The 25,024-nt window shown below is 39.6% G+C and overlaps 1 protein-coding gene across 9 annotated transcripts in view; it reads right to left on the minus strand.

Annotated features, from left to right (window-relative positions):
* Positions 1 to 25,024, minus strand: part of SENP7 (SUMO specific peptidase 7) — a 207,122-nt gene that overhangs the window by 57,093 nt on the left and 125,005 nt on the right. For 6 of the 9 annotated variants that reach the window (XM_063661553.1, XM_054481512.2, XM_054481514.2 and 3 more), the window contains one exon: positions 18,394 to 18,588. The exons of the other annotated variants lie outside the window; for them this stretch is intronic. In XM_063661553.1, coding sequence (XP_063517623.1) covers positions 18,394 to 18,588 — 195 coding nt within the window. The remainder of the gene's footprint in view (positions 1 to 18,393; positions 18,589 to 25,024) is intronic. 9 annotated transcript variants of the gene reach the window in all.

The following is a 25,024-nucleotide window of genomic DNA, read 5'->3' on the forward strand; positions in this document are numbered from 1 at the left end:
AGTCTCTATTATTCAAAATGAGAACACAGATACTAAATAACTTTGGACTTTGATAGGTCAATCAAGTATATTATAATTTATAGAAAACTATTTAAAAATAGAAAGAGTCTAAATCTTCTAAAACGTAAAGCAAACCCCCCCACCCACACACACACACAAAACAAAACATAACTAATTTTTAAAATATGAGAATGGGCGGGGCACAGTGGTGCACACCTATAGTGTGCTACTTTGAAGGCTGACTTGAGGCCAGGAGTTCAAGGCTGTAGTGCACTATAATAGCGCCTACTCATGCCTGTAAATAGCCACTGCACTCCAGCCTGGGCAACACAGCAAGACCTATCTCTAAAAAAAAAAATACAAGAAAGGAAAAAAAATCAAGCAGACCGAATAAAAAGCATAAAGAAAAATAGTAGTATAAAATATAAACATACTATGCCTTATAGTTAAAAATAAAGGTAGACTGAATGTAAAAAGAGAAGTATCCAGATACATACTATTTACTGGCAACACATACGAAATAAAAATGTCCAAATGAGCATTGCTTATGAGAGAAAAAAAATTGGACACAATCCAAACTCCATCAATAAAAAGTAGGTAGATCTATTTTTAATTTTAATACAATAAATACATAAGTAAAACTGGATGATCTCTAGCTCTATTCATCAACATGAATGAATCTCACAAAAATGTTAGGCAAAAAAAATGCATGCCATGTAATACATATTGTTCAGTAACCTGAATCATTTTTCTAAAGTTCACAATTATATAAAACTTAAAATTCAGAAAAGTGGTTAATTCTAAGGCGAATGCATGGGAATGGGACAGAATGGGCAAAGTGGGGAACACAGAAGGCTTCAGTGATACTGATAATAGTCTATTTTTTAATAGAAGGTAAACATTTGGGTGTTTATTTTAACATTATGTTTTTTAACTTAAATGCATCTGATATATATTAGACCTGTGTTATAGTTCTACCTCTGCCACTTAATCTCTTTGAACCTCAAATAGTTTCCACATTTATAAAATAGAAATATTAATTGCTCTCCTATCTATCTCATAGGCCTACAGTAAAGATTAATATCAAAATAGGATAGTGTGAAATGAATAAAAATAACACCATTGTTCATGATTATAATCATTTAATCCAGAAAAATATTTAGATGAAAGCATATCAAAATATTATCAATGCTTATTATTGAGGAATGGATTATGGGTAATATCGATTTCATACTTTTCTATATATTTTTTAATATAAATATGCATTATTATTCAAATTAGGAAAAAGCTTAAATGTTTACATAAATTACATATAGATAATAATGAAATATTATTTTGAAAAGAGTGATAACCATATAATGCAAATGTTCAAGAGTTAACAGTGCAAATGAGTATCATTATTAGTAATTTTATTCAAAACTGACTAATGTTTCTAGCATAAAGGAGTTGAACTTAGGATATATGTACTATTTGTATCAGTGTTTTTCAAATTGCTAGTCAGAAGAAAATTTATGACATAAAACATATAGAAGAGAAATTTTAAGTTAACAGGGGAAAATGATCTCAAAATAGAGTATCTTCTTTAGTGTTTATGTGGATTATTGTCATTACCAAATTACCAAAGGAAAGCTTAAAAAGAAAATCAACTGACATGAATATAGGAAACTATGACAGAGCTGGAATACATTAATAAAAATAAAACCTCCTCCACTTCCATTTAAAAGCTTTGGGCTCCCTCTGTTGGAAGTCTATATTAGAGTGTTGCAATTTAAAATAGCAATTTGATCCCTTTCACTCAAGGCTAATTACCAATCTCTGCTGAGTGGCTAGCTACAATAAAACCTTTATTACTTTTGTAAAACATAATTTTATGAAATATTTTTCTTCTTTTTTTTATTTTTAGGTACAGGGTCTCACTCTGTCACCCATGCTGGAGTGCAGTGGCTTGATCATCGCTCATTGTAACCTCTAACTCCTGGGCTCAAGCAACCTTCCAGCTTCAGCTTCCTTAGTAGACAGGACTACAGGCACACAGTACTGCACCTGACTAATTCTTTTTTTAAAGGTTTTTTTGTAGAGACAGGGTCTTGCTATGCTTCCCAGGCTGATCTTGAACTCCTGACCTCAAGCCATCCTATCTTGGCCTCCCAAAGCACTGAGACAGGTATGAGTCACCACACCCAAGCCTATTTTCTAATACAATTCCGTATATATTATTTGGAAATTAAATTAGACTTCTTTACATTAGCAGTTATGAAATATTTCTAAAAATCCCAATAGGAAGTAAAATTTAAAAATACTAAAACATTCTGCTCAGTCTGACCTAAAAGGGAGTTCTTAATAAATATTTATAATGGAAGGGCAAAAAAAGAATCAGAACTTCAATTAGGAAAGTAATCTACAGACTTGTTCAGGAACTGATAGCTCATCTAAAGCAGTACAAATGAGAACAGTAGCTGGCTGACTTATCTCCATATTTTGGGTTAAAGAGGTCTTCCCAAGGATAAGCCAAAACACAGGAGTTAAACACTAACATATTTTGCAAAATAAACTAAAAGTCTTCTATATCAAAGAAGATACTATAAAGAAAGTGTAGTATAGCAAACTTGAAAAACAATTTACAATACATATTACAAAGAGTCATTACCTTTAATGAGAGTTTTTAAAATGAATAAAAGATGAGCACCCTAATAAGGACAAATACTAACAGAAACTCATATAAGAAATTTTTAAAAACATATTCACTAAAAATGATTTGGTTTGGATAATTGTCCCTGACCAAATCTCATGGTGAATTATATTCCCAATGCTGGAGGTGAGGCCTGGTGAGAGGTGTTTAGGTCATGAGAGCAGATCCTTCAAGGCGTGGTGCTGTCTTCATGATAGTGAGTGAGTTCTTGCTACATCTGGTTAAGAGTGTGTAGCAGCCTCCCCACTCTTTCTCTTGCTCCTGCTTTCACCATGTGATGTGCCTGCTCCCCCTTTGCTTTCCACTGATGGCAGCAGCAGCAGCCCATCTGGAGCAGCTGCTGCAAAGAGGCCGGGTGCAGTGGGGGAGGCACAGCCGGGACTGCAAATTCCACAGAGCTGGTGGGAGCTTGGAACAGGCAGAAGCCCCACCCTCCTTCCAAGTTGGAGGGGCGGGAGTCCTGTCTTCCCCAGCACTGCTGCAGCCGCACAGCCACAGCTGCAAACCTGGGCATTCCTGTACTCTAAGGAGCCCAGGAAGGCCCCCACGGCCCCACAGGCTCAGAAGTGTCTGCTCCCACTGCCCAGCCTCTCCACTCTCAGTGCCCACTCCAATTCTGGAGCAAAGTTGAGGCCAAGGCCAGGTGCTGTCACAACCTGGCCAGGTGTACACATGCTCGGGTACACGCCAGCCTCCTGCCACCTCGGCCCCCTCTGGACTTTGGGGGCCAATGAGCACAGGAGGGAAGGGGATGCTGAGGGCAGCTCAGTGTGGGCCTGCAGGCATCCCTCAGCATGAACTGCCTGGGCACGGGGGACAAGAGGTTGATGGCAGTGGGAGACAGACCAGCTCCTGGGGAGAAAGGGGGGTGTCCCCCAGTGAAGCCCCTCCTTCAGGCCTGGGACAGCCTGAAGCCTGGGTCCCAGGTTCCCAGTTCCATGGACCAGAGTGACAACTTACGGTGCTTTCTCCAGGCTGACCCATGGCTCCCTATGGACCAATAAGCATGCACTTCCTACCCTCCGAAGCCCATAAAAACCCCTGGACTCAGCCAGACTTGGGCAGATACCAGGACTACCTGCCTGCAGAGAGGAGCTACCCACTGTGGGCCCCCTCTCAGCTGAGAGCTGTACACTCGACAGGATCACCTGTCTGCAAATAGGAGCTATCCAATTCGGGTCTCCTGAGAGTTGTACTCTTACTCAATAAAGCACCACTTTACCTTACTCACCCTCCAGTTGTCCATGTACCTCATTCTTCCTGGACACAGGACAAGAATTCAGGACCTGCCGAGTGGCAGGACTGGAAGAGCTATAATACAAACAGGGCTAAAAAGGGTGCTACACACTCTTGCCACGTTGCGGGTGACTAGAAGAAAAGACAGAAGGAGAGAAGAGCTGTGGCCCTTAAGGGAGCCCACCTAAGAGTTCCCCTAGCCAGGGCTGTGACACCCTCTTTGGGGCTCTGCAGTTCCTGGTGTCTCCAAGCTTCTGGGCACCACCTCAATCGCCGGTGCCAGCCGTGGAAGCCACTTGCAGTACGACAGGTCCAACTGCAGTCTTGTGGGAAGCCAGCATCCATGCCAGCACCTGGAGCTGCTCATCCCACCACAGCCGACATGCCTGGCTGTGCACAGCGGCCAGACCCAGCCCTCACTCACTCACACACCCCTCGCCACTCTGCACCTGGCTCGCCCTTGGCAGGTATGGAATCCGGGCCAGTAGTAGGAGTCAAGCACAGCCTGCCAGGCCAAGTGGGCAGAACAAGCCCAGCAGACTCAAGTAAAACTCAGGCAAAGAGGTCACCAGCTGGCGAAGCAACACCACAAGGATCCTGTGACATCACCACGATTGTAAGCTTCCTAAAGTCTCCCCAGAAGTAGATGCTGCTATGCTTCCTGTACAGTCTGTAGAACTGTGAGCCTGTTAAACCTCATTTCTTATATATTACCCAGTATTGGGTATTTCACTAATAGCAGTGCAAGAATGGCCTAATACAAAAAATAAAAGACGAATTAAATGAAGACAATTTAATGAAAACAATTATATATTTTTGCCTACAGCTTATCAAAAAAAGTTTAATCGTAACACCTAATTCTTGTTAGAGTATAACAGATTCAAACTGAAAGGATTTACTAGAATAAATATATGGAGATGTGTGTGTGTGTGCATGTGTGTGTGTATATATAGTATATATATGTGCCACTTACTGGAGCATTGACGTATAGACAAAAAAAATACCTTGAATGTCTTCTCATGAGGAATTACACATAAGTAAATGAAGTGAACACTCCCCACAACCTCAAAGCCCACCCTCAGACCCCACCCAAGGACAAGGATGACCACCACAGCAGATTTTGGCAAAAGGCAGGAGCTATATCTGCCACATTTAGGAGATTAAACAGTGCTCAATCCAGCTTCAAAGCCTACACCAAGGCCCGACATAGGCAGAGTCTAACGTCAACTATGCATTTTTACTTAGCAAAGCAGGTGGTCCTATCCATCTGATGGGCAACTCCACCTAAACTTAGGGTCTCGCCTGCAACTCCGTCCAACTGCTGAACTCAAATAGCAGTATCACACAGCCAGAGAATACATCTTGTGACCCTCTCCACCTAAGACAATTGCACTACCATCCAGAGCTCAAATGAACTGCAGAGCTCCTCCAGTGCTCTCAGTCGATAGCAAAGCCCAGTCAGCTGACCTACCCAAACTCAGAGCAAAGTCAGCAGCCCAGTAATCTAGAGAACCCAACAGCAAACTCTGTCTACCAAGGATCATTACCAGCTGACACATCTAGAATTATAAGCCAGACTAAATGGTGAAGGTCCATCTCTGCCAAAACTGTAAAAACTAAAAAACGTAGCTCTCCTCAAATGAGCAGACAACAAGACAAGGACACAAAGATCAGAAAAATCAGGATATCATGACACCTCCAAAATAAAATGAGCAAAGCTGCTAACAACAGGACCTTGAAGAAAGATCTGTGAAAGGACAGATAGGAAATACAGAATAATCCTCTTAAAGAACTTCAGTGAACTACAAGAATACATGGATAAAAAAAAAAATTAATGAGGGGGCTTCAAGAGGCTGACTAGACGTATCTGGCACTTGCCTCCTCCACAATTAAGAACCAAAACAGCTGTTAGATAACCACCTACCAAATAGAGCTCCTAAAAAATAACACTGTAATTCAGCAGAGAACTGACAGGGAATCTCTGAGGCACAGAAAAAAGGAAATGAAGCAATTGTCCTAGCTAAGATGCACTCACAAGGACAGACTCCTTGCTGTGAAGAAAAGGTAAGCAAGAAATCCCCAGAAGTCCATGTTCCACTGAAGACTCTTGTAATCCTAGGTAAAGGAGAGCCCCTTGGCCCTGGCGGGACCTGAGACTAATATGGGGGCTGCCTAGAGTCCACATAACTGCACTGTTCAATAGGGAGAGATCATGCTGGATCCCACACATCCCCTGAGGCTCAAGCAGCTGCAACGCAGCACCATTTTGGGAGCCTAGTTACCAACAGATGACATCATGCCCTGAGGCCCAGCAGCCCCTCTATTTCCACATCCCTGAAGGCCTGCTGACATTCCCCATATCCACCTAGAAGGCTGCAGCAATTGCAAGGTTGGCTGGAACCAGTAGTGTGGCCAGATCCCCAGCACTCTAGCCCAGACAGTATCCTGCATGCCAGAAAACAAGTAGTGCAATGCTCCAGGAAGGCTGCCCCCAGGACAAAGGGAGTCAAAGCATGTTCTCCCAAAGCCTGAGAGGTGCCTGCCTAGGCACTAACAGCAACCCAGCTCCCTCCAGGGGCAGAGCTGCTACAATATCTGCACACATCTTCAGAGGTTCTGGGGACCAGCCTTCCCAGCTGACATCTCAGGCCCCCAGAATAAATGTCTCCTACCTGCTGCAGGCACTAGCACATGCCATACAGGGGCCTAAAAACAGTCAAGCCCTGCCAACACCACCAATGTTGGCACCCAAGTACATCATCTGGGAGCCTGGGAATCAATGGACCCTAACAACTTCTGCTGCTGGCACCCATGTGCACCATACAGGGGACTGAGTCCATGCCTTCCCTGGCCACTGCCACCATCACCAGGGCCTGAGTACATGGTTCAGGGACCTGGGAAGCAATCAGCCCTACCCAATGCAGCCGGTGCCCACATGCACAATCAGAGAGCATAAGACTAGGTCAGCCCTGCTCACTGCCACCATTAGCACATGAATGTGCTGTCCAGGGATTAAAAAAAATCAACCCACCACACCAACTACCACCAGTACCAGCACATACCATTGAGAGGCCTGACAATAGGCCTACCCCACCCACCAACATCACAGCCAGCATGAGCCACTCTGGGGCCTGAAAACAGGCTCACCCCACCCACCAATACCACTGCTGGCACCCAAGTGCACTGTCAACATGTCTAAGGATTAACCCAACCCACCCATTATGGCCAGAGCCTTGCACACACCACTGGGAGCCTGACTAGAGATCTGCCCCCTCACAACTTCTGCTGGCGGCACCCACACACATCATTCAGGGACCTGGGGCCTTCCCTGCCCACCACTGCTGGTGTCCACACAGCCATCATGACCACCATTGCCAGCACCACAGTGCGCCATCCAGAGGCCTGGGAAATGACACACCCAGGCTGCCACAGCCACTGCCTGTGCACTCCATCAGGGAGCATGAGGACAGGCACTTCCTGCCAGCCACCGCTTAAGTCATTATCCCCATGATTCTTCCGGGAGCCTGAAAATCAACCTGCCCCATCTGTAACCATCTGTACACACCATCGGGGGGCTAGAGGACAAGTCCATCTTACCCACTGCCATCACTGCCAATGAGCACATGTATTGTCAGGGGGACTAGGGATGGACTAGGGAGCACACCACCAATGGCTCCTGCACATGGCTTCTGGGGGACTGAGTACGAGCCTACCTGACATGCACTGTCTGGGAGCCTAGGCATAGGCCCACCCAGCCTGCTGGCAGTTCCTGCATATGCCTCCCGGAAGTTCAGGGACTGGTTAGCCCAGCCACCACAGACACCCACTTGTGCAGTGCTTAAGGAATAAAGATTGACCAGTCACAGCTACTAACATCACCAATGCCACTCACACATCACAAAAGTCTATGAACCACCACTGCCACCATGACACCTAAGCAAGCCCACCTGAACGCCCAAGAACTGGCCCATCAGGACCTGCCACCACCAGCACAACTGTTAGAAGCCTGGGGGTCCAAGGACCAGCACATCCAGCCTGCCACCACCACCACAGGTATCTAAGGGCCGGCTTGCTTGGAGTCTCCATCTCAGCAGAGCCTCACCACAGCCTCCACTAACAACAAAAACCTAAGCCACTGAGGAACACAGACACCACTAATGTTGATTATAGCCAAAAAAATTATACACAGACTGCACCATAATGCCCAGCCAGACAGAATCAAAGCCATAGCATCTTACTCAAGCAACATTATATATACACATCTACAGGAAAAAGTTGCCCTACGAAAGCTAATACATAAAATTGGAAGAAATAACTGTTCAACCAGATGTGCAGATATCAATGTAAGAACATAAGAAACATGAAAAAGGAAACATGACATGTACAAAGGAATATAATAATTCTCCAATAACATATTTCAATGAAAAGGAAATCCATAAAATATCTGAAAAAGAATTCAAAATAATGATTTTTTTAAACTGAGAGAGATATGAGAACACAAATATATAATACAAAGAAATTAGGAAAACAATTCAGGATCTGAAGGGGAAATTCAGGAAATAAATAGATACCAAGAAAAAAAAAAGAACTAAACAGAAATCCTGGAACTTATGAATTCAATTAATGAAACAAAAAATACAGTCAAAAGCTTCAACAATAGACTAGACTGAGAAGAATTTCTGAACTTGAAGACAGATCTTCTGAAAAAACACAGACACATAAAAAAAGAAAAAAAGAGTTTAAAAAATGAAGAAAGCCTACATGACATATAAGACACCATAAAATGACCAAATATTCCATTTTCAATGTCCCAGAAGGCAAAGAGAAAAAACAAAGGGATAGAAAACATATTTCAAGAAATAATAGCTGAAAACATCCCAAGTTAAGCAAAATATTTATTTTTATTATTTTATTTTTAATTTTTACTTTTTTAGAGGTGGGGTCTCCCTCAGCCACCCAAGCTAGAGTAGAGTGGTGCAATCCTAGCTCACTGCAGCCTTGAACTCCTGGGTTCAAGCAATCCTCCCACCTCAGCCTTCAAATCTAGCAAGAGATTTAGACATAGAGACACAGGAAATACAGAGATCCTCAAATAGATACAATACAAAAAGGTCTTCTCCACAGCACATCATGGTCAAACTACCAAGTCAGAGACAAAAAGAAAATTCTAAGAACAGCAAAAGAAACATGTCTAGACACTTATAAGGGAATCTCCATCAAACAAAGAGCAGATTTCTCCACAGAAAACATGCAGGCCAGAAGAGAATGAGATGATATATTCAAAGTACTAAAAGAAAAAAAAAAACTGCCAGCCAAGGATACCATACCTAGCAAAGTTATCTTTCATAAATGAGTAAGAGTTTTTCCCACACAAGCAAAAGCTGAGGGAACTCTTCACCACTAGACAGGCCCTACTTACATTAAATGCTTAAGAGAATCCTACACCCAGAAGTAAATGGCACTATCTAAAATAATGAACATACCCAAAAGTACAAAACTAACTGTTGAACAGATATACAAATGAAAATGACAAAGGAGTTGAACACTGTCACTACAGAAAACCACCAAACTGAAGTGATAAATGATAAAAGTGGAAGAAAGAAAAAAAGGATATACAAAACACCCAGAAAACAATTTACAAAATGCAGGAGTTAAGTCCTCATCTATTAATAATAGCCTGAATGTAAAAGGATTAAATTGCCAACTTGAAATATATGAGCCAGGCACAGTGGCTCATGCTTGTAATCCCAGCACTTTGGGAGGCTGAGGCAGGTGGATCACCTGAGGTCAGGAGTTAGAGACCAGCCTAACCAATATGGTGAAACCCCATCTCTACTAAAAATACAAAACTTAGCCAGGCATGGTGGTGGACATCTGTAGTCCCAGCTACTTGGGAGTCTGAGACAGGAGAACTGCTTGAACCTGGGAGGCGGAGGTTGCAGTGAGTCGAGATTGTGCCACTGCCCTCCAGCCTGGGCAACAGAGCGAGACTCCGTCTCAAAAAAAAAAAAAAAAAAAAAAACCAGAAAGATATGAACTGGCTGAATCAATTTTTTTAAAATGACCCAACTGTATGCTCCCTACTCACGTCACCTACAAAGACATACATTGACTGAAAAAAAAAAAAATACATTCCACACAAATGGAAACCAAAAGCATGCAAGAGTAGCTATACGTACATCAAACTTTAAGTCTTTAACTTAAAGTCTAAAACTTTCGGTTTCCATTTGCAAATTTTAAGTCACGCTTTTGGTTTCCATTTGTAGACTTTAAGTCAAAAACTGTAAAAAGAGACAAAGAACTACATTATATAATGATAAAGGGATAAGCTAAGAGGATATAATTCCAAATATACATGCACGTAATATTAGAGAACACAGAAATATAAAGCAAATATTATTAGATCTGAAAGAAGAGACAGACTCCAATACAAAAATAATGGGGGATTTCAACACCCTACTCTCAGCAGTGGACAGATCATCAAGACATAAATTGAACAAAAAAGTATCGGACTTAATCTACACTATTGATCAAATGGGCCTAACAGACATTTACAAAACATTTCATCCATGGCTCCAGAATACACATTCTTCTCATCAGCATATGGAACATTCTCCAGGATAGACCATATGTTAAGACACAAAACAAATCTCAATAACTTTTTAAAAATCAAAATCATATCAACTATTTTCTGAGACTGCAATGGAATAAAACTAGAAATCAGTAACAAAGGAACTTTAGAAACTGTACATGGAACTTAAATAACATGCTCCTGAAGAACCACTGGATCAAGGGAAAAAAATAAAAAAGAAATTTAAAAAGTATTAAAACAAACGAAAACAGAAATACAGCATACCATAACATATGGGATCCAGCAAAAGCAGTGCTAAGAGGGAAATTTATAGCAGTAAACACCTAAATCAAAAAGTAGAAAGATTTCAAATAACCAAATGATGCATCTCAAAAAACTAGAAAAGCAATACAACAAACTAAACCCAAAATTAGTAGAAACAAAAAGATAATAAAAGTCATAGAAGAACTAAATGAAATATAGTAAGAAAAATTAAAAGGATCAACATAATGAAAAAATGTTTTTTAAAGACAAACAAAAATCACTGGCTATACCAACCAAGATAAAAAAAAAAAAAAGAACACCAAAATAAATACAATCAGAAACAAAAAAAGGAGGCATTAAAACTGATACCACAGAAATACAAAGAATAATTAAAGGATATTATGAACAAGTATATGCCAGAAAATTGCAAAATCTCAAGGAAATTGAAAAATTCCTAGAGACATACAACCTACAAGATTGAACCAGGAAGAAAAAGAAAACCTGAACATACCAGTAACAGGCAACAAGATCAAAGCGTAATAAAAGGTCTATCAACAAAGAAAAGCCCAGGACTGGACGGTTTTATTGCTGAATTCTATCAATCTTATAGAGAGGAACTAACACCAATTCTTCTCAAACCATTCCAAACAACTTAAGAGGAGGAAATTTTATCTAACTCATTCTACAAGGCCAGCACTACCCTGATAACAAAACTATACAAGGGCATGAGAAAAAAAGTACAGGCCAATATGAGCAACACAGATGCAAAAATCCTCAACAGAAAACTAGCAAACAGAATCCAACCACACATCAAAAAAGATAATGCACCATGATCAAGTGAGATTTATCTCAGGGATGCAAGACACACACAAATCAATAATTGTGATACCTCTTATTAGAATGAAGGGCAAAAACCATGTGATCACCTCAACAGATGCAAAAAAAGCATTTGATAATATTCAATATCCCCCCAATGATAAAAACTCTCAAAACAATAGGCACAGAAGTAACACACTGCAACATGATTAAGGCCCTATATGACAAATCCACAGCAAAATTATACTGATTGAATAAAATCTGGAGGCCTTTCCTCAAAGATCTGGAACAAGACAAGGATGCCCACCTTCACGACTCTTATTCGGCACAGTCCTAGAAGTCCTATCCAGAGCAATTAGGTAAGAGAAAGAAATAAAGGGCATCCAAATTAGAAAAGAGGTAGTCAAATTATCCCTCTTTCCAGATGACATGACCATACATATAGAAAAGCCTAAATACTCCATCCAAAAACTCTTATAACTAATAAATTCATTAAAATTGCAGGACACTGAATCAACATAGAAAAATCAGTAGCATATACCAACAATGAACTAGCTGGAAAAAAAATGGAATAGCTACAGAATAAAATACCTACGAATAAATTTAACCATAGAGTTGAAAGATCTCTAAATTGGAAACTACAAAACACCAATGAAAGAAATTAAAGAGGACATAAACAAATGGAAAGATATCCCAAGCTCATGGATTAGAACTAACAGTGTTAAAATGACCATACTTCCCAAAGCAATCTACAAATAAAATGCAATCCCAATCAAAATGCCAATGATATTCTTCCTAGAAACAGAAAAACCAATCCAAAAATTCACATGGAACCACAAAAGACACCAAATAACCAAAGGAATACTGAGCAAAAAGAACAATGCTGGAGGCATCACACTATCTGACTTCAAAATCTATTACAAAGCTATAGTAACCAAAACAGCATGACATTGGTATAAAAACAGCTGGGTGTGGTGATACATCTGTAGTCCCAGCTATTCAGGAGGCTGAGGAGGGAAGATTGCTTGAAGTCAGGAGTTCAAGGGTACAGTGAACTATGATCATGGACTGTACTACAGTCTGGATGACAAAGCAAGACCCCGTCTCTTTAAAAAACAAATACATAGACCAATGGAACAGAATAGAAAACCTAGAAATAAATCCCCATATTTACAGCCAATTGACTTTCAACAAAGGCACCAAGAACATATACTGCAAAAAGATACCCTCTTCAATAAATGTTGCTGGGAAAACCCCATACCCATATGCAGAAGAATGAAACTATACCCCTATTTCTCACCATATAAAAAAATCTACTCAAAATGGGTTAAAAATTTAACCATAAGACCTGAAAATGTAAAACTTCCAAAAGAAAACAAGGAAATAACTATATGACATTGGTCTGAGCAATGATTTTTTAGAATTCACCCAAAAAGCACAGGTAACAAAAGCGAAAAACAGACAAAAGGGATTACATCAAAATTAAAAGCTTTTGTACAACCAATGAAATCATTTTCAGAGTGGAGACACAACCTATAGATTGGGAGATAGTCACAAATCATACATCTCACTAGGGATACATACATATCTAAAATATGTAAGGAAACTCAAACAACTCTGTAAAAAGAAAACAAATAATCCAATTTAAAAAATGGGTAACAGAATGAATAGACATTTATCAAAAGAAGATATACAAATGTCCAATAGACATGTGAAAAAATGCTCAACTTCACTAATTAGGGAAATATAAATGTCTTAGTCTGTTTCGTGTTGCTGTAACTGAATACCTGAGACCAGGTAATACAATATAATGAATAGAAATTTATTTAGCTCGCAGCTAATCAAGCTGAAAAGTTTGAGACTGGGTGGCTACATCTGGCAGAAAGTAGAAAGTGAGGGTTTCCTGCTCTTCATAGCATGGTAGAAAAGTGTAAGAGGAAGCAGGAGTGTGCAAAAAGACTAAACAGGACAAACAGGTTTATAACAACTCATTCTCATGGGTACATGTGGTATTTGGTACATGCACAGAATGTGTAATGATCAAGTCAAATTATCTGGGGTATCCATCACCTCAAGTATTTATCATTTCCATGTGTTGGGAACATTTCAATTCCTCTCTTCTAGCTATTTTTAAATATACAATGCACTACAGTCACCCTACTCTGCTACTGGATATTAAAACATATTATTTCTATCTAACTATATAGTAGCCATTAACCAAATTCTCTCCATTGCCCCCCACCACACATACACTTCCCAGCCTCTAGTGTTTATAATTCTACTCTCTGCCTCTATGAGATCAATTTATTTAAGCTCTCACATATGAGAGAGAACATCCAATATTTATCTTTCTGTGCCTGTCTTATTTCATGTAATGACCTCTAGTTCCATCCATGTTGCTGCACATGACAGGATTTCATTCTTTTTTATGGATGAATGGTATTCCATTGTGTATACAGACACCGTGTTTTCATTATCCACTGACGGGACACTTAGGCTGATTCTGTATCTTTGCTATGGTGAATAGTACTGCAAAAAAACATGGTAGGTGCATGTATCTCTTTGGTATACTGACTTCCTTTCCTTTAGATAAATACCAGTAGCAGGACTACTGGATTGTACAGTGGTTCTATTTTTATGTTTCTTTTTAAAATTTTTTTGTTTTTTTTCTATTCTGTTTCTTTTTTTTAATCTATTTTAGTTTTCTGAGAAATCTCCATACTGCTTTCCATAATAGTTACACCAATTTACATTCCCACCAACAGTGTATGAGAGTTCCCTTTTCTCCACATCCTTGCCAACATCTGCTATTCTTTGTCTTTCTAATGGCCATTCTAACTGAGGTAAGATGATATCTCATTGTAGTTTTGATTTGCTTTTCCCTTATACTTAGCAATGCTGAGCACTGTTCATATACCTGTTTGTCATTTGTATGCCTTTTTTTGAGAAATGTCTTTTTATGTCACTAGCACACTTTTTTAGTGGGATTGTTTATTTTTACTGTTGAGTTGTTTGGATTCCTCATATATTCTGGGTATCAGTCCCTTCTTGGATGAATAGTTTACAAACATTTTCTCCCATTCTGGAAGTTGTCTCTACTCTGTTGATGGGTTGGCTCCTTAGCTGTGCAGAAGCCATTCGGCTTAATATAGTCTCATTTATGTATTTTTTGTTGTTGCCTGTGCTTTTGAGGTCTTAGTCAAAAAATCTTTGCCTAGAGTCCAGAAGCATGTTCCCTATGTTTTCTTCCAGTAGTTTTATAGTTTCAGGTCTTATGTTTATAGTATTTAATCTATCTTGGGTTGATTTTTTATATGTGGTGAGAGATAGGGGTCTAGTTTCACTCTTCTGCATATTTTTCCAGGATCACTATTGAAGAGGGTGTCCCTTCCCCAGTGTATGTTCTTGGCACCTTTTGTTGAAAATCAGCTGGCTGTAAATATATGGATTTATTTATAGGTTCTCTGTTCTGTTCCACTGGCCTATGGGTCTGTTTTTATACCATGCTGTTTTGGTTACTATAACCTTGTAATATATTTTGAAGTCAGGTAGTGTAACGCCTCCAGTTTTATTCTTTTCACTCAGGACTGCTTTGGCTATTTGGGCTCTTTTTTAATTCCATATGATCTTAGGATTAAGATTAACAAATTCATCTTAATGGAAGAAAGAACTAAAGCTTGGTTTAAGGAGTTCAGTATTTGTTAAATTAAATGGGGAGGCTAACAAAGCCATAACAATTGCTTTGACAGCAATGGTGATGAAGATAGTGGACTCAGGAACACATGTTGGCACCCTCACTGTAGAAGATTTCAGTAACATCAACTGTAGCAATATCCTTTAATAATACTTTTGATATCAGCACCAATAAGAGAGACACAAAAATAATGACTAACTTTTAATAATCACCTACTAACTTCCTGGCATTATACTTGATACTTTACATGGATCATCTCCTTAAATCTGCACACTAACCCAATAAGGTGTGTATTATTATCCCTGCTTTAAAGACAGGGTAAGAAACCTGCCCAAGGTAAGTCAGTGTATTAGCAGTATAGCTAATATCTTAATCCAGATGTCTGGCTCCAAAGTTCATGTTTATTCCAAATACACGAATCAAATAAAATTGTCACTAAGAGAATGAATTTTCAAGGTCCACATCAAAACCACCTGGAAATTCCACATCTATTTAGAAAGGATTTAAATGAGAGCTAGTCTTCCCACTGAATAGTTTTGGGGAATGACCAGAAATATTATACCTATTAATATTATTAAACCTTAGCCCCAGAATGGCATAAAGGCAGAAGTGTACAGGTTACAATTTGATTGTTTCATACAATCTTCAAAAGTGCAATTTTTCATAACAACATAAATGTGCACTGACGTCATCTGAGTTCCATGGCAATGGCACTTCGTAAGTTTTTTCTTTTAATCTTTTTCCTTTTTTTTGCTCATCATTTGACTTAAAGCTCAATCATCACAACTTTTTCTCCAACTGAAAGTACCTTCAACAATATTTTCATTTATTTTATGGGCACAAAGAATTCTCAGAAGTGAGATTTAAAAGAAAAGAAAAAGAACATTTTTGTGAGGTAGATGGGGCATTCAAAATTACTTCTCTTTTTACAACTCAGAAAACTGAAATTTACATTAAATGACATAAGCATTAACCCAAGTGCAAAAAATTTAGTATACATTGAGCTAAGTCCTATGTATAAATGCAAATAAGACACAATACCTCTTCTCCTCAAGGAGTTCATGGTATAGCAGAGGAGGTGGAAATAAACAGCTATACTGCAACGTGGATAGGGACTTTTGTTGTTGTTGTTATTGTTTTTTGTGTGTTTTTTGAGATGAAATTTCGCTCTTGTTGCCCAGGCTGGAGTGCAATGGTGCAGTCTCAGCTCACTGCAACCTCCGCCTCCTGGGTTCAAGCAATTCTCCTGCCTCAGCCTCCTGAGTGGCTAGGATTATAAGCCCCTGCCACCACACCCGGCTAATTTTGTATTTTTAGTAGAGACAAGGTTTTGCCATGTTGGTCAGGCTGGTCTCGAACTCCTGGCCTCAGATGATCCACCTGCCTCGGCCTCCCAAAGTGCTGGGATTACAGACATGAGCCACCATGCCCGGCTGTTGTTGTTTTTGAGACAGGGTCTTGCCCTGTCACCCAGGCTAGGATGCAGTGGCAATCACAGCTCACTGCAATCTTGAACTCCTGGGCTCAAGCGATCCTCCCACCTCAGCCTCCCAAATAGCTGAGACTACAAGCATGCACCATCACACCTGGCTCATTTTTTCATTTTTAGCAGAAACAAGATCTCACTATGCTACCTAGGCTGGTCTTGAACTCCTCGCCTCAAATGATCCTCGTGCCTCAGCCTCCCAAAGGGCTAGTATTATAGGCATGAGCCACTTGATAGATACATTACTAATTTCCCCAATTACACATTAAATTTAGTAACTGAATAATGCCACTGAAATTCTCATTTTGGGGGGAAAACTTAGCAAGAGACCTAATAAAGTATAAAGTTAAAATTGTCATTACTGATTCACTAAGTAGAACCTAGGTGAAAATATTTTCCAAAAGAAGAAAAATTCAAGAATTCATAGAAAATAAAGAGTTTAAAATAATTTGTTGTAGATATTTAAAAAGGCAACTGTAAGTACTATTTAATGTAATTAAGCTTACAATAGAAATACAAACCAGAAGTTAGCTTTGGATAGTTTGGGGGGAAAAAATTAAGATAATCAACTTTTCATTTATATAAAAAGTATCCTACAGGCTGAACACAGAAAATAAAAAGAGACGCTTCAGAAGCTTGTAGTAAATGGAAGTTTATAAATCTAACAGAATTTATTAACTGACCATCCCTAGCTTTGTGCCAAAGATTTTTTCTTATTTCCAGTCCACACACAATCCTCTCCTAGAGCTTAAAACAAAGGTAACTTCAGATCTGCATTTCTCTTATTGGCACAACAAGCTACATCTGTCAATGGAATTCAGCTTTTCCATTTGTTAATGGAAAATCTCAAACCATTTTTTAAGGAATGTGTTCAGCCATTCATTCAAAAACTATTTACTGAGCACTAAGTACTAGTTAAAATTCTAGAGTCTGAATATAAAAATAACGGACAAGGCCGGGGGCAGTGGCTCACGCCTGTAATCCCAGCACTTTGGGAGGCCGAAGCAGGCAGATCACGATGGTCAGGAGATTGAGACCATCCTGGCTAACACGGTGAAACCCTGTCTCTACTAAAAAATACAAAAAATTAGCTGGGCGTGGTGGCACATGCCTGTAGTCCCAGCTACTTGGGAGGCTGAGGTAGGAGAATCGCTTGAACCTGGGAGGCAGAGGTTGCAGTGAGCCGAGATCACGCCACTGCACTCCAGCCTGGGCGACAGAACGAGGCTCCGCCTCAAAAAAATTAAAGTAAAATAAAATAACAGACAAGACTGAATGGGTAGATGGATAGATGGACAAATAGAACAGAAAAAGAGAGGGGAATAGACTAATGTCAGAGGAATGGATTTCAATTACACCAGACAAACTGGGATACTGAAATAGGTTACCAGATTTTCATTAAGTGTCTGTATCCATTTTTCCAAAATACAAGTATGGTGGCCAGTGCTTCTGAAACACATTATTAGCCATGGACTGTTGGTTCCAATAGCCATTCCAGCCACCAGGGGAGAAAAATAATAGCAGCTATCAGAGCACATTTACCTCACATTTAGCAGTAATGTATCTGTGAAAAAGAACAGGGAAGGATACATAAAAATAAATATAATTATTTTGAGTAAAGTTATCACTAAACATACCTTTCAGATAAATAACAGCTCTTGTGAGGGTTTAGACTTTGATAAGATTCTAGGCTGCCATCAGATGATGAAGAAAGTTGCTCTGATTGCAAGTTGTCTGTATCACTCAAACTTTCCTCAGTTACAGGTGGGGTCCTTATGTATTTTCTTCCTAACTCCGTTCCCAGGACATTCGTCAATATAACTCTGGGTATCCTGTCACATAGAATAACAAACACTGTACTGTACTGAAGTTTTCAGTTAAAAAAAAAAATGTATTCCAGGAAGCTGAATTTTCAATCATTGCCATCTTAGCACAAGAAAGCCGTTTGAACTATACCACCCTAGAAATTAACCCATAAATACCTAAAAATTTAGAAAAACACAATCTTTTGGTTTATAGAGCACTTGTTTCTTATCACTTATAACATAGATTAGCCTGCCACTACAATGTCTTTAATTATACTAATGCATGCCATTGAGGGGCTTAAAATTTTAACAAATTCTTCTCTAAAAATGCTTTCTTTCCTTTTCCAGAAATTATTAAAAATACATATATATATCACCATATATTAGCATATATGGTGATAACATATATGCTAATATGTAAAAGCATCAGGAAAAGAGTCAATACATTTAAATGTTTAGAAAATTAAAGTTTTTGTTTAGTTGGTTTTTCTTTTTTGAGACAGGGTCTCACTCTGTTGCCCAGACTGGAGTGCAGTGACACAATCACAGCTCACTGCAGCCTCGACCTCCCAGCTCAAGTAATCCTCCCACCTCAGCCTCTTAAGTAGCTGGGACTATAGGCACAAGCCACCACGCCCAGCTAACTTTTTTATTTTCTGTAGTGACTATGTCTCATTATGCTGTCCAGGCTGGTTTCAAACTCCTGGGCTCAAGCAATCCTCCCACTTCAGCCTCCCAAAATTCTGAGATTACACGTGTGAGCCACTGCATCTAGCCTGGACTGTATTTTTAAGTCTCTAGACCTTAAGTTGCTGAGTTTTATATCAAATGTACTATATAAGCCTGACATCTTCTTAAACAGAAGATGTACATTTGATATATAAAGAAGTACATTTGGTATAAAATTAGTGCAATCTTTACTTTGCTGGCCAGTCATTATTATGAACATTACTTTGCCACACTACAATAATGCCTTCAATATTGATATTCAGCCCAGAATTCACTGGCCCAAGCCAAATTATTGTGATTTTTTTAAGTTCTTGTTATGTAATTTTAAAGTTTTCCTAACTCCTCTTTATTAGATGCCCGGTTGACTGTTATCAATATGCCACTAGCAATACTTTACTTATACTTTGTTTGTAAGAAACAATATACAGAAAGGGCCAGAGTACAAGCATACCTCATTTTATTGTGCTTCACTTTACTGCACTTCACAGATACTGTGTTTTTCACAAATGCAAGGTTTGTGGCAACCTTGAGTAGAACGCATCTATCAGCATGATTTTTCCAAAAGCATGTGCTCACTTTGTGTCTCTGTGTCACATTTCAGTAATTCTCAAAATATTTCAATCTTTTCATTATTATTATATCTATTATGATGATCTGTAATCAGTGATATTTGATGGCACAATTGTAATTGCTTTGAAGCACCACAAACCACGCACGCATAGACACTGAACTTAATTAACAAACGTTGTGTGTGTTCTGACTGCTTCACCTACCAATCATTCCCCTATCTCTCTCTCTCTCTCTCCTCAGGCCTCCTCCCTATCCCCTGAGACACAGCAATATTGAAATTATGCCAATTAACAGCACTACCATGACCTGTAAATATTCACGTGAAAGAAAGAGTCCCAAGTCTCCCACTTTAAATCAAAAGCTAGAAATGGCCGGGTGTGGTGGCTCACACCTGCAATCTCAGCACTTTGGGAGGTCAAGGTGGGACAATGACTTGAGGCCAGGAGACTGAGGCCAGCCTGGGCAACACGGCAAGACTCCATCTCTACAAAACATAATTAACGAGCCATCCAGCCATGGCAGTACATGCCTGTAGTCCGAGCTACTTGGGAAGCTGAGAGGGGAGCATCACTTGACCCCAGGAGTTCAAGGCTGCAGAGAGCTAGGATTGCATCACCTCTGTTTGCCTGGGAAAGAGAACAAGTCCTTGTCTCAAAAAAAAAAAAAAAAAAAAAAAAAGAACTAAAAATTACTAAACTTAGTGTGCAAAGCATGTTGAAAGCTGAGACAGGCTGAAAGCAAGACTGCTTGCTGCAAAGAGTCAAGTTGTGAATGCAAAAGAATAGTTCTTGAACAAATTTAAAAGTGCTATTCCTGGCCAGATGCAGTGGCTCACACCTATAATCCTAGCACTTAGGGAGGCTGAGGCAGGCGGATCACTTGAGGTCAGGAATTCAAGACCAGCCTGGCCGACATGGTGAAACCCCATCTCTACTAAAAATACAAAAATTAGCCAGGTGTGGTGGCAGGTGCCTGCAATCCCAGCTACTCGGGAGGCTGAGGCAGAAGAATCACTTGAACCTAGGAGGCTGAAGTTGCAGTGAGCCAAGATACTGCCACTGCATTCCAGCCTGGGCGACAGAGCGACACTCCATCTCAAAAAAAAAAAAAAAAAGGAAAAAAAAGTGCTACTCCTATGAACACACAAATAATAAGAAAGCAAAACAGTCTTACTGATGATATGGAGAAAGTTATAGTAGTCTGAATATGAGATCAAATCAGCCACAACATTCCCTTAAGCCAAAGCCTAACTCAGAGCAAGATACTCTCTTCAATTCTATGAAGACTGAGAGAGGTTAGGAAGCTGCAGAAGAAAAGTTGGTTTACAAGCTTTAAGAAAAGAAGTTGTCTCAGCCTGAGCAACATAGTGAGACCCTGTCTCTACAAAAAATAGAAAATATTAGCTGAGTATGGTGGCATGCACCTGTAGCCTCACCTACTCGGGAGACTGAAGTGAGAGGATCACTTTAGCTGTAGTGAGCCAAAGTGATCACTTTGGCTGTAGTGAGCCATGATGGCGCCAGCTGGGAGGTCAAAGCTGAAATGAGTCATGCTGGGCAACAGAATGAGACCCTGCCTCAAAAAAAAAAAAAACAAACAAACAAAAAAAAAAAAAAAAAAAACTATCTCCATAACATGAAATGCAAGGTGAAGCAGCAAGTACTGATGGAAAAGTTGCAGCAAGTTATCCAGAAGATCTAGCTAGGATAACTGATGAAGGCGGCTACACTAAACAATGGATTTTCAATGTAGATGAAAGATCCTTCTATTGGAATAAAATGACATCTAGGAATCCCATACTCAGAAAGGAAAAGTCAATGAATCAGTTCGAAAGACAGGCTGACTCTCTTGTTAGGGGCTAATGAAGCTGGTGTCTTATCTGTGAAGCCAGTGCTCAATTACCATGCAAAAGATCCAATGGCCCTTAAGAATTATGCTAAATTGGGCCAAGCATGGTGGCTCATGCCTGTGTAATCCCAGCACTTTGGGCGGCAGAGGCTGGCGGATAACTTGAGGTCAGGAGTTCGAGACCAGCCTGGCCAACATGGTGAAACTCCATCTCTACTAAAAAAAAAAAAAAAAAAAAAATTAGCCAGGCATGGTGGTGCACACCTGTAGTCCCAGCTACTTCAGAGGCTGAGGCAGGAGACTCGCTTGAACCTGGGAGGTGGAGGTTGCAATGAGATCATGCCACTGCATTCCAGCCTGGGTGACAGAGCAAGACTCCGTCTCAAAAAAAAAAAAAAAAAAAAAAAAATGCTAAATCTACTTTGCCTGTACTCTAAAAATGCAACTACAATGTCTGGATGACTGGATGACAGCACATCTGTTTACAGTGTGGATCACTGAATCACTTAACGCCACCTTTGAGAACTGCCACTCAGAAAAAAAATAAATAAAATTCCTTTCAAAATATTACAGCTCATTGACAATGCAGCTAGTCACCAAAGAGCTCTGATGGGGAAGTACAAGAGAATTTGTGTTGTTTTCATGCCTGCTAATAAAACATCCATTCTATAGCCCACGGATCAAGAAGTAATTTCAAGTTTCAAGTCTTACAATTTAAGAAATACATTTCATATAGCTACCACAAACAGTGATTTCCTCTGATGGGTCTGGGAAAAGTAAACTGAAAATCTTCCGGAAAGGATTCATCATTCTAGATGCCTCTGCATAAAACAACAAAGGTAACAAAGTACAGTGAAGTTCACATTTTCACTTAAACAAAAGTATACGCATATACTTGGAGATAGGGCCGGTTCAGTTCCAGACCCCCGCCATAAAGTGAGTATCACAGTAAAACATGTCACACGAATTTTGTGGCTTCCTAGTGATATATAATTATGTTTACACTATACTGTAGTCTATTAAGTGTGCAATGGCACTATGACTAAAAAAATGCACATCCCCTAATTAAAAATTTTACTATTTTTCCCTACATAAAGACACTATGTTCATTTCATTATGTTCCAGACAGCATAAAATTTTAGATCCTTGGAGAACTTTAAAATAAATTAGTCTTCTCTTTATTGTAAACATGAAGAACCCAAAGCTCAGAAAAGTTAAATAAGCTGCCCAAGTATAAGTAGCTTTCCTAGTGGAAGAACCTGGGGCTATTATCTTTGGGGGTTTTTTGTCTGTCCTATTACATTATACTACATCCTCAATACTAATTTGCCAAAGGATTCCAGATAACTGAGATTGCCAATAGGTACTTCAGGAAACTCTTGAAAATATCCATTTATACCATAATCAGAATAAAAAGTGCTGCAACAACTATCTAGAAAACCCGATAGTCTTAGCACAAAAGCTCCTTCAGCGATAAAACAACTTGAACAAGGTTTCAGGATAAAAAAAATCAACGTACAAAAATCACTAGCATTCCTATATACCAACAACAGCCAAGTGGAGAGCCAAATCACAAAGGCAATCTCATTCGTAACAGCCACAAAAAGAATAACATACCTGTGAATACAGCTAACCAGGGAGGTGAAAGATCTCTATAAGGAGAACTATAAAACATTATTTAAAAAAATCAGAGAAGACACAAACAAATGGAAAAACATCCCAGGCTCATGGACAGAAAGTATCAATATTAAAATGGCCATACATCCCAAAGCAATTTACAGATTCAATGCTATTCCTATCATACTACCAACGACATTCTTCACAGAATTAGAAAAAACTACTTTAAAATTCATATGGAACCAAAAAGAACCCCGTATAGCCAAGGCAATCCTAAGCAAAAAGAAAGAAAACTGGAAGAATCACCTTACCTCCCTTCAAACCATGTTATAGGGCTATAGTAACCAAAACACCATGATACTGGTACAAAAATAAACACACAGACTAATGGAAAAGAATAAAGAGCCCAGAAATAAGACTACACATCTAAAATTCTGTGATCTTTGACAAACCTGACAAAAACAAGCAATGGACAAAGGGCTCCATATTTAATAAATGATGCTGGAAAAAGAACTAGCCATATGCAAAAAATTGAAATTGAACCCCATTTTTACACCATATATAAAAATTAGCTCAAGATGGATTAAAGACTTACATGTAAAACCTAAAAGTATAAAAAACCTAGAAGAAAATCTAGGCAATACCATTCAGGACACAGGCAGGCACAGGCAAAGATTTCATGACAAAAATGCCAAAAGCAATTGCAACAAAAGCAAAAATTGACAAATGGGATCTAATTAAACTAAGCAGCTTCTGCACAGCAAAAGAAACTATCATTAGAGTGAACAGACACCCTACAGAATGGGAGAAAGTTTTTGCAATCTATCCATCTAACAAATGTCTAATTTCCAGAGTTTACAAGGAACTTAAACAAATTAACATGAAAAAAAGCAAACAACCTCATTACAAAGTGGGCAAAGGACATGAACAGACACCTTTCCAAAGAACACACACATGCGGAGACAATAATCATATTTTAAAAGCACAACATCACTGATCATTAGAGAAATAAAAATCAAAACCACAATGAGACGCACAGTGAGAAAACAATGTGAAGAGACACAGGGAGAAGACAGCCATCTACAAGCCAAAGAGAGAGGCCTGGCACAGGCCCTTCTCTCACAGCCCTCAAAACACCTTGATTGGATTTCTTGCCTCCAGAACTGGGAACAAAAGGGGATAATGGTGGTCCAGAACTGGGAACAAAAGGGGATAATGGTGGATGGAAGGCAGACTAGATTGCAGCTCTGACTGGACAGACAGAGCAGCATGTGGAAGCTCGCATTGTGAATTTTTGCTCCAGAACAACGGCAGGAATAAATCAGGAAGCCTGAGAGGACCCACACACCTCCTGAAGGAAGCAGAGTGCACCAGCATGACCCAGAACACCCCAAATACTGTGCTGGTATCCATGGCTGAGAGACCCATAGATGGTTCAGGTCACAAGACTCTGTGCAGACAACCGCCAGTACCAGCCCAGAGCCTGGTAGAATAGCTGGGTGGCTAGATCCAAAAGAAAGATAACAATCACTACAGCTCTGCTCTCAGGAAGCCACATCCATAGGAAAAGGGGGAGAGTACTATATCAAGGGAACACCCCGTGGGACAAAGGAATCTGAACAACAGCCTTCAGCCCTAGACCTTCCCTCTGACAGAGCCTACTCAAATGACAAGGAACCAGAAAATCAACTCTGGTAAT

This window comes from Pongo pygmaeus, chromosome 2, assembly GCF_028885625.2.
Source record: "Pongo pygmaeus isolate AG05252 chromosome 2, NHGRI_mPonPyg2-v2.0_pri, whole genome shotgun sequence".
Classification (NCBI taxonomy): domain Eukaryota; kingdom Metazoa; phylum Chordata; class Mammalia; order Primates; family Hominidae; genus Pongo; species Pongo pygmaeus.